Source organism: Halichoerus grypus, chromosome 3 (assembly GCF_964656455.1).
Source record: "Halichoerus grypus chromosome 3, mHalGry1.hap1.1, whole genome shotgun sequence".
NCBI lineage: Eukaryota > Metazoa > Chordata > Mammalia > Carnivora > Phocidae > Halichoerus > Halichoerus grypus.
In genome coordinates this window covers 200274682-200285771 of record NC_135714.1, presented here as the reverse complement: position 1 = coordinate 200285771, position 11090 = coordinate 200274682, and the positions used below count along the sequence as shown (strand labels likewise).

General features: G+C 36.3%; 1 protein-coding gene across 2 annotated transcripts in view; it reads right to left on the bottom strand.

Annotated features, from left to right (window-relative positions):
* Nucleotides 1-1410: 1410 nt before the first annotated feature.
* Nucleotides 1411-11090, bottom strand: part of VEGFC (vascular endothelial growth factor C) — a 102277-nt gene continuing 92597 nt past the window's right edge. For both annotated transcript variants that reach the window (XM_036121885.2, XM_036121886.2), the window contains exons 5-7: nucleotides 5548-5654; nucleotides 4907-5240; nucleotides 1411-1918 (exon numbers count right to left, since the gene is read on the bottom strand). In XM_036121885.2, coding sequence (XP_035977778.1) covers nucleotides 1804-1918; nucleotides 4907-5240; nucleotides 5548-5654 — 556 coding nt within the window. In that variant the 3' untranslated portion in view covers nucleotides 1411-1803. The remainder of the gene's footprint in view (nucleotides 1919-4906; nucleotides 5241-5547; nucleotides 5655-11090) is intronic.

The following is an 11090-nucleotide window of genomic DNA, read 5'->3' as shown; positions in this document are numbered from 1 at the left end:
TTCATAGATGGTGACCAGTTTATGCCCTAGGGACTATGCCTTCCCATCAGGTGGAAAGATGTTATTTATGTTGATTCCATTTTTCCTTTGGTAATCATCCCTCACTTAGTTCTTATAAAGAAATATTGATAACGCTATAGCCTTGGTCAAATTTAGTTATCTTTTTCTTTTGTATTATTACTATTATTATTGTTTTCTACTGTGCTCACGTTTGAAAATGACCTAGACCGTGGCTTGAACATAGGATGTACAATGCATATATTTTCTGCCTAAAGGCTTCAGCCATTCTCACTAAAAAATAGGAAGATGGTCCATAAATCTATAATGAGAGAATTTCAGAAGATCATTTTTTTCCCAAAACGTGAAAAATCTGACTTTATAAACTGGATGCTTAAGTTATGCAGAGCACAAAACTGCACTTCTCTAAACATTACGTGTAACATTATTTTAAAAGGCAATACAGAAAACACTCAGGGCATGTTTAAGGCATCAGTCTTTTTAAATATTTTTAAAGAAAACTATCTTATGGTAAAACACAGATACTAATATTTTGAGTAGTCGCCTATACCATGTAAAAAATGTTTTTGTTAAATTTGCAAGCTTTAAGAAGCTCATCTTTTTATAGCTCTCTAGAATTTTCTTCTCCTTTCAGGACTCCCTGTTTTTGTGTATTGTTGTAGCTGTGTCTTTGTAGGTCTTGCTAGTGGTTATGTATTATTCTTTGCCAGTAGCTGTAACATACCAGCAAATAATCCTGTCAAGAAGCAAGCCACTCATATGGTTGTATTTACGTAGGCAAAACATTTGTTCCCAGAGGAAAGTATCTTAGCTTGATGCCCCTTTAAACATGAGAGAAGCACTTCAATTGTTACTGAAATGTTTCCTTTTTAACATATAAGAGCAATTAAACATGATTTCCAGTTTATTTTATACATGCCAGACAGGAACATTTCAGCTCACAGAAAGTATTTTAGCTGGTCAGAAGGAGTTAAATATCTGGGAAAGATTCTTTTTGAGTAAAATATTTTAAAGCCATTTTAATACATACTGAGAGATATGAAATCAAGTGAAGAGTCTGAATGATCCCAGTGCACTGAATAATTTCACATGGACATGCTAAGCAGATGAATTTATAAGCTATGTTCCATATTGATTCCCTTGGTTATAAATTCAAAAGTGTCATGTGCTAACACATTTATAATCATTACATATATTAAGAGATGAATTTCAATAAAATGTAATAGCAACTGTTGTCCCTCTGGAACTTTCTCCTCTAGGATCACACTTTTTCATAATAGTCAAAATCTGACAGCTGGTTGGAGGAAAGGAGGAAGGGCAGGTGGAGATGAATGTTTTCATATCATCAAGTTTTGCTTATAGTAGAAGATAGTAATGGACTGAACTTACCAGTTTATAATACAATTTTCATTTTATTTTAAACATATTTTGCATGATATAAAAATATTGATCACAGTGAGCTTTACCAATTGTTATTGCTATAAAAATGAATGCAGAAACAATATTTTTAGTGGAAATAAATTATATAGTCATTATTTTTTTTTTTTAATCACAAGAGAAAAACCTCAGCTGTCTGGTCGTTGGCAGAAAAACCAGTCATTAAAAGAGGTCTTTTGCAGACGAGCTCCAGTCCATTCCTGTAAAGCTATCCACACAGGTCAGCAAACGCTGGCTTCTGTCTTGCTCTCCATGGTCCCACAAAGGTCTCTCTGTTCACAGACAGTTCTAATGTGGCAACACAGTTTTCCAAGATAGAAAACTGACAAACTGGAAAATAGTACAGTCTTAGTTCATATGCGGTCTTTTCCAGTATGAAGGGACACAACGACATACTTCTTCACTAAATATAAGTCCTTGGTCACAATGCTTCGGTCGATTTGTACACGGTCTTCTGTAACAACTAGGAAAACAAAGAGGAACACATTTTTGTTAAAGGCCAAAGCAATGAACTCATTATGCTACAAACACAGTTGTTTTTTTAAATTTAAAATGAGAACAAAGTTACTCATTTTATCATAAAATTATTCTTAGGTTTATGTCTTACTGAAATTTGTGCTGAAAATTACAAAATTTAGGAGGAATGGAAAAGCCTAAAAGCAGTCTTGCTGATAGAACAGATGGGAGAGTGAGAAGATATGAGTGTTGGTTCTTTTGAAGGGCTCTCTGCTTCGCGGAGGAAAGAAACATACAACAGAAACTGTGGAAGTGAGTGCGTAAGGTCTTGCTGACGGGGTGTGAGCATAGAAGTACGGCAGAGTTCACAAGAGTCTGGGACTTGTATGGAAGCCCGACTTGGAAGTGATTAGATGAAGTCATGTTGGCAGGACTGTGGTCCTCAGTGGGGAGACCCACCCTCACCCCGTCTCTCTGCTGGGCAGACAGCCAGCTGAGCCATGGTGGCCCTCTCTTCCTCTCCACCTGGGCTCCAAGTGACAAGAAGGTGGCCTGGGGGGGGAGGGGCGAGGGATAGTGCTTGCTATGGGCACCCCTCTCTTCCTGTCCTAGACTTCCAGTTTCCAGCAGTGGTGAAAGGACAGATGATCAAACAGCCCTGTTGCTCCAGCAAATGGGAGCTACCTTTGAAGAAGCTGTGGGAGTGTGAGAAAGTCCAGTGAGAGAAAGGGGTGTATGTCCAGGGAATAATGCAAGATGACCTGGCAGGGAAATCAAAAGCACACTACAGAGAAACTGCAAATGTGAGTCTGAAGTTTCATTTCTTGTGCTCTAGCAGAAAAAAAAGAGTTATCTAGTTAAAATGTTACTATTTTTTTCTTACTTCTAAGTACAGATGCATTATTATAAGACTTCTGGTATTCCTTTACTAAAAAGATGCAATTATACGCAAACAATGAATCATGGAACACTACATCAAAAACTAATGATGTAATGTATGGTGATTAACATAACATAATAAAAAAATAAAAATAAAATAAAAATAAAAAGATGCAATTCTCAATAATCAATGAAAGTTTCTGATTTTCAAAGGCAGTGGACAAAAAATATATACTCTGCCCCCCTCTTTTAGAATAAATATTAAGAGAAAATGAGCGTACATATTTTCAAAATATTATCTTTTTTTTGCTTCAATATATATGTAAACCTGGAAGTATATCCTTAGAAAAATGAACACAGGAAGAGTTTCAATAAATAGAAGATAGAACTCTTTTCTCTTAAGTTAATATAAGAATTCTGTAGAAAAAATATGATGGCTGGTTAGTCTTATGTAAACATAAAATCAGGCTTTCCAAATACACTAGGTTCACTCAGAAGGGTTCAATATACAAAATGGTTTCATAATCTTCAATAAGATTTAGTATCTATATAGTATTCTGCATTTTTGAAATATCCTTCTGCTAGAGTAGGGATGTGCAAATAAAATTGGAATATAGTGATTGCTCAAAATATTCTAAAAAGGAAACAAAAGGATCCCTGTAAGGTACTCTAAAGCAATAATGGAAGAAAAAATGTCATCCATGAGGTACCTAGATTCACTGAAGTTCCCTTATGCAGCAGCTAAAATGTTAGTGTGGATGGGTCATCAGAAATAGGAATTAAAATGGGAGCACAAAACTTGTGAGGATTAAAAGATGGACATTTTATTTGCTGGGGAAAGTTAATGAACATTAATGCAGATATGAAATTGTAAATAAATGAAATTTAAGTCTTAAGTCATGTGAGTGATCATCTTTTGCATGGGCATGATCACCATCTCTAAAGACTGAGTTTGGAAGAAGAGGACCCAGTGGAGGTGATGAAACGCAGATGGTCTGAAAACCAAAGAGCAGCCAGGGAAGGAAAATGTTACGTTGTTACATCAGCCAAAGCAAAGAGGGGAGTTCAAGAAAAGGTACAGAAAAGACACGTTACACGAAGACCAACTTGTCCACTGGCTTTGGCTGTGGAGTCTGCTGAGACCTTGAATAGCACTTTAACTTGGCACTCTCGGGTTACAGAGAGTTCAACCAACCTGGGTTACAGTTGGTTGAATAAATGAGAGATGAAAGAGGTGAACTCAAGGGCTAAATGCCTGGGTCTTGGAGCAACCTTGAAGAGGACATAGCTTCATTGCTAAAGTGTGCTCAGCATCACGGTAAGATGCTAATAAAATAGAAGTTTGGGAACTCTCATTAATTGAGGGGAAAGAAAAGTAGTCGAAGACGTCAAACATATGGGAGAGAGAAGGCCTATGTCTGGTGGAGCCGTGTTGAAGGAAATGCCAAAAGCACAGAGCTGGCTAAAATAGACCACCTTACCATCAGATTAAAGAGGATGTAGTTCCGGGATTAACGCTGGAAGTGTTTTGAGTCCAATAGTCTCATTTTGTTCTTCTTGGTGAAGAAGGGTGCAGAATCAACGTTTAAGGAATGAGTCTTGAGTAATCTTTAACAATATAATTTATCTCTCTAATTCCAGGAAATACTTAAATATTTTTCTAGATATAATTCTACATTTAGTGGCACTATGCTATCCTTTGTAAATTTTGCATAAAATTTTCTGCACTTGGAACAGTTGTCCTACATTATGATGGCATCATAATTTTTGGTGGGGCCAGGTCTGCCATGTTTGGATGTTCTGGAAATCCTCCTCACATGACTGTCCTGTGCATCTGTCTCCCAGCCCATGTTGAAGGACCACTGCCTCAGACTCAGCCTCGGGGATGAGCAGTAGGAGTGCATTCTGAGGTTGGATCTGGTTTTGCTTCCCAGGGCTCTTATCTTGCTTTTTTCAGGAGTAAACACAGTCCCAAGGAAAGCTTAGCATCGGTTAGAAAATAACAGAAGTCGTCTTCCAGAACTGACTGGTCTCATTCTAAAAAGCCACTGCCTTTTTGGTTAAGGAAACAATCCCCAGTTAAGAGAAAGGAATACACTTCACAAAGATTTCTTACCTGCATGTTTGATGTTGAAATTTCTTTCCTTTTAAGAGGCATTTCTGTGAATTTTCTGTACATTCACAGGCACATTTTCCAGGGTTTAGGGGTTGATTTCTTGGGCAGGTTCTTTTGCATATGCACTGGCATGTGGTTTCATCAAATTCTCTGTTGGCCCCACATGAGTTGGGTAAAAGTTTGTTTTTACAGACACACTGGCATGAGTTTCTGTCTAGTTCTTTGTGGGGCCCACAGCTGGAAGGCCGGAGCCCCCCTTTGCAGACACACTGACACGTTTCTTCATCGAGCTCCTTGTTGGGTCCACAGATGTCATGGAATCCATCTGCAGAGTCTAGACACACACAGTCAGACATTGTTACTATACCTTCCTTAGTTCTGGGTATGGTGTGAAACCATTAAAATCATTTAGAAGTGTCTCTTTATGTTTTTCATTAAAGGGTCATGCACAAACATGGGTATGTTCCTTTACCAGGAAGTTCAAAACAATACCAATGTCAAGTAGAAAATGTCCTGTTTGGTAGTCACTTATTCCAGAGAATGATGACCTGAATATTGTACATGTGATCTTAATATTAAAATATTTGTTAATCAAAACAGAGATGCTTGGCATTTCGTCTTTAAAATATCATTCTGCTTACCATCTCCAGAATTTGAGGAAAAAATAAGATCTTGCTGAGCCAGGCATCTGCAGAGGTGATTATTCCAGATGTAATTTGTGGGGCAAGTCTTGTTCGCAGCTTGGCACCTTTGGGAGAGACAGACGAGTTAATAGTCCAACTGGTACCCAGAAGGGATCATTGCTTTTCTTAGCTCCGTATTACAAAACCAATGCATGTTTGTGAAAAAGCTTTAAAATGATATAAGAATATACGAAATGAAATGTGAAAGTTCCCTCTCAAAGTATCCCCCTCACCCACATATGCGGCCAAATTCTAATCCCAGAGGTGACCACTTAGTGATGTGGTCTTCTATCACTCCAGACTTTGATCTTGTTAAGGCAAATACATTTATTTGTGTAATCACATGGTGGTTTAGTTTGTGTAAAAAAGGGGATAAGCCTCTTGTATTACTCGAAAATTTCCTTCTTCCACTAAACAATATATTGTGGATATCTTCATAGGTCATTTCAAAATGTTCTGCTTGTTAGTGGCTACACAGCAGTCCATAAAATGCATGAGTACATTCATCTCCTATTGGTCACTACTGAAACTGTTCCTAATTTGTGACCTTTTCAAACAGTTCTACAGGAAACATTTTTATACATTTACCTTTCCGGACTTATTTCTGAACCAGAGATACCTACAACTATAAAGGGTCTATTAATCCAAAATTTCCACTCTACACTCCACCAGAAGGTCACTGAAGACCATCCTTGTTGTTATTGCTGTTGTCCTAGTTTTCCCTCCCTCCCTCCTCTTATATTCTCATTATCTGTTTTAGTAAAAATTACGAACATATGGGCTTTAGTCAAGTACACCAAGTGCCCCTTTGCTCCAGGTGTCCGATGGCTGGCTAACTGGGACTCACTCCTTCATATTGGCGCCTACATGAAATGAGCCCTTTAGTTGTGAAGCTTCTCTGTCCTCTGGGATGAACAGATGTCACAAGCTCATCTTGTTCATTGTCTCCTCCACACCTAGAATCAGCCATTCTTTCAAGGAGCCCTCATTCTATCTGTTGGGAAATGGCATTTGGGATTAGGTTTGTTCAGTGCCATCAGGTTACATTACTATTCGACCTTTCCAGGGCACAAAGCTAGAAAACTCACGTATATCCCACAGAATGTCTCTTTTAGTTAACGTTTACCCATTAGAAGGATTCTGGGCTCTTAATATCTTTACAATATATATAAAACTCTCACTACCTTATTTTTCAACTGAGGTTGTTACAGGGGAAATAACTATCTTTCACACTCAATATCGTGAACAATATGTGAGGGAAGAGTGTTGAGTTACATTCCAGACTGGTAGAACATAACAATCATGTATAGACATCTTAACAAGTGCACCGACTATAAACAAACAGGTCACGTGCTTTGCATGTTGCTGAGAAAAGCTTCAGAGTCCTACTGTATGATGATTCAATGATATGCCTTTCTTTAAAAGAAATGATGTCTCATATAGCACCCCAGGAAGGACTTTTTGAAGTGTAAGCACATCTACTGCTGGTAACCATTTTTTCCTTGACAACCGCCTCTGAGGATTTATGGAATCTCTCCTGCCAGCAGTCTCTACAGGAGCTCCAAGACCCAGAGAATCTCTACTTGTCCCATTCAGTGGGAGAGTTTGCCCAGAACACCCTCCCACACCTCTCCACACCACCGTGAAGGGCAATGACTGTCTTATCCTTACCCTTCCCCTTCCTCCCTTGTAACGTTCTTCAAGGGTCATGTCTCCAGCCTGATGAAGACCATCTATTATGGAAAGTTTTCTTGAATTTATTTTTCATTTTTAACAAGTTTTTGAATGCTGTGTGTTATTTGCTGTCCCATATCATAAACTAGTAATTTCTCACTCAGCATGCAAGTAATAACAAGTAGCCATGTGTCAATAACCATAATAATTGTTGGATGATCAAGGAAACAGTGTTTGAGCATTTTAGATCCTATCAAGATAGTATGTTACTTTTCTATAGGTATTATCTTTAAGCTCTTTGTAGGAAATTAGTTTAATTCTTCCCACTTAAGACAGTAAAAATTTGTTTGCAATGTATATTTTTCGAAATAGGTGATTGATTCTTAAGTAAGAGATACCTGTACATAGTTTTAGGGGAAAAAAACAGTCATAGTGCTATTTCCAAATATAATTTAACATTACTGGTTTTAAATTTACTTCTTGACTTCATACTAATAACTTCCACTAAAATTTTTGTTCCCAACAATCTTGACATTTGCTTAAGTACATATTATATATGTGTATGTATAATAATAAAATATTTGCCTTACCCTGCATACACCATATGCCTTTCTCTTTATAATTTAATTTTTTGAAAATTTATGTGATTTCAGTTAAAATTACGAGAAAATATATATTCAGAGGAGTTAATTCTGATCCATGTCCTCAGCATGCTGATCCTTTTTGCAGTGTTTGGTTTGTGTTTTCAGTGCTTCTTTTTGTAAATAAAGAAAATATGTATGTATGTATATATTTTTCCCATTCTGTTATCCAGAAGATAGCCTCCCTTACATGCTCTTCTAGACCTTGCTTTTCCAGTTAGCTTTATGCATTGGGGAACATTATACCTTCCTAATAATTTTATGTATTCCTAAGAGCAAGTCTTTACTTACCACGTATTTTGGTCATTACTGCTTTATTGGTTAAACATAAATGTACATTGTTTCACAAAAAATTCAGACAGTACTTATCAATTCTCCAAAACAGTATCATTGTTTTTTTTCATTTACCTGCTATCCAAAGCTTTAGTCCCTTCCATCAAATAAGATGTTATGTTTAGTTATATAATAGTAATGCAATAAATCCTAGCTGAATGAAACTCAGACCACTCTTCCATAAATGAAGGTAAATAAGTTTTGCCTGTGTTGCCTCAAGGTTGACATACACATGATTTAAGTGACACACACCCATGTTGGTATCAGGAGGGTACAGGGCTATGGTGGCTGCAGTAGAAGGGCATGATCATTTTGCCAATATGAGATTTATACCACTATTACCTAAGCCAGTGTTCTTCCAGTTGTTAGTTGTAATCCATCAGTGGATCATGAAATCCATTATAAGGGTTGGGAAATGCATTTGTAAAGTCAAAGAATGACATGTAATAAAATAAAATATTACCAGAATGCATGTGATAAAGCTCGCTTTCTGCAACTATACTTCAGTTCTCTACATGCATAGATTTTTGTTATATATGCACATCTAAATACGCTTGTACACGCCCTCACACATACAACCTCCCCCTCTCCCACATGTGGTGTATGTGTATGTGTGTATATGGTAGCAATGTCCAGTGTATTCATTTTTTAGTTACAGTCGTTAATGTTGATAAACATATCTAAGCTATTTATTTTTATGGAAAAAAGTGTCAAGAATGATCTCAATCACTAGCCTAAGTGAGACTGGTCCATACTGAGGTCTTCAACTGCAGGAGAACGTGCTAATGTCTCTGTGCTGAAGTGAAAGTTGGTCTACAAAATTGTTCACCCTAAAGGGGTAGGAAAATAAAGCATTTCCTATTTCTCATGTAGTGAGGGAAAAGAAAGAGTTTTGTAATATTTCACATCCTTAAAAATATAAACTCAAAAATATGGACTGTGTGTAGAAACAGATGAAGGAATGCATTTCTGAAAATGTCCTACAAAACAACAAGGTATCTAGTGCCTAGTTTTACAGCATTCAATAATTCCCTAGAATCTGGCTACACCAGCCTTTTTGGTTTTGCACATTCATGGTGAATAAAAATATGGCCTTCCGAATAACAATTTCAATTGTTATACCTGAAGTGTTTTTGCCAACATAAACTTTATATTACAGACTAATTATGCTTTGCTCAAGGTGAACTAAATATTTTAATTTCTAAGATTCTTAAAACTTAATTTAAATTTCTAGAAAAATTTCACTTTAGAAGCTTTGCCAAAATTAAAAAACTACTGCTTATCAATGTTAACATATTTTAATGTTGAAATTTGAAATCTTGCTAGATACCATTTAATTAAAAATACATATATTTGCATAGGATGCATTTTCATAATTACTAAATGAGGTTCCCTACTCCAAAAGTGAATGGCAAGTTCTTAGCATTTAAAGCTTCTCATGTGAAAAAAAGACCCATTTCCAAAATCGTATCTTAGAATGAAAGAAAATGTTTTTAATGTGGATAGAAGTTAGCATAATTTACTTATCTCCTACATATCTTCATCTCCAAAGCATTTTTATCCTATTGAAAATTTTCAATTCTGAATATTAATGTGTGTAAAAACCTATTAAAACTTTTAAAGAAAGTATTTTTGTATACTGTATTTATAAAACATTGATCCAAAGATGCATTTTGTCTACAAAGCCCATGATTATGCAATTATTTGTAAAGTAGATGTTGAGAAACACATGTAAATAAAGTTTCCTACTTTCCTTTCCCCCCTACCCCAAACACAACCACAATCCTGTTTATAATACTTATGAAGGAAAAAGATGCTTTTCTAAGAATTATCTTATTACCTCACTCAACTGGTTAGGTAACTGTTGCTAGTTAAAACCAGAAGACAAAAATTTTAGGGTATATGGTTCAAGCACAATGGATTTAATGATTAAAATTATTATCTCGCCTTTATCTCTCTTTTGAAATTTTGAAAGACTAGTATGTTCTGTGTGATAAAATCCTACATACTGGGTAATAGTTGCTAGCTTTTGTGCTCTGGAAACAACAGTAGGCTGTTCTGTGCATACCACTGTTTGGGTTCTTTCATCATCTCTACATTTTGGCACTAGAGTTTCTATATACTTGGAAATTCCCTGACTCCCCAAATCCATATTTAAGGAATGCAGACACACCCCCACCTTTTGTTTGGCATTAGTGAGAACTGAGCTGAATGTAATATATTTTGTAATATATTTCTCAGTGAAAAAAAAAAACGAACCTGCATCTGGATTTATTTAAACTACTTTTGATCCACTTTACTAAATATCTCTTAAAATATTTCACAGACTGTTCAAAATGAATGTCAACATTAACTGAATACAAATTCAGCTCGTAGCACTCAAGGACTTTTTTAAAAAGCAAATTCTTTCTGTGGACATGAACTGTGCTATTAATCAAATACTCTCATTGGCATCTCTTTTCATAAGGTGTCTTCACAACAAGCTAACCGATTAAAATTGTGCTGATCATGCAGTACCCACAGTACGCAGTCTTGTTCCTCAAACAGCTATCCTGCCTTAAGTCTTAAACGTGGAATGTGATCCGTGATATTAGTTTGAAGGCATGTACTGTGAGCTCTCATACATCCCTTCTAAGCATCTTTCTATCATTCAATGATCTATCCAGTAAGATGATCTATATTCCATTAAGAAAACATATACAGGGTGGGGTGGAGGGGACTCTGACCGCGTTAATAATTTTGATAAATATCCAAATACAGTTTTGATTCCCTAAATGCCAACTGTTAATGTCATCTGATCTTCACCCAGTGTGACTAACAATCACTCAAACCTGTAATTATATTTTGAAAGAA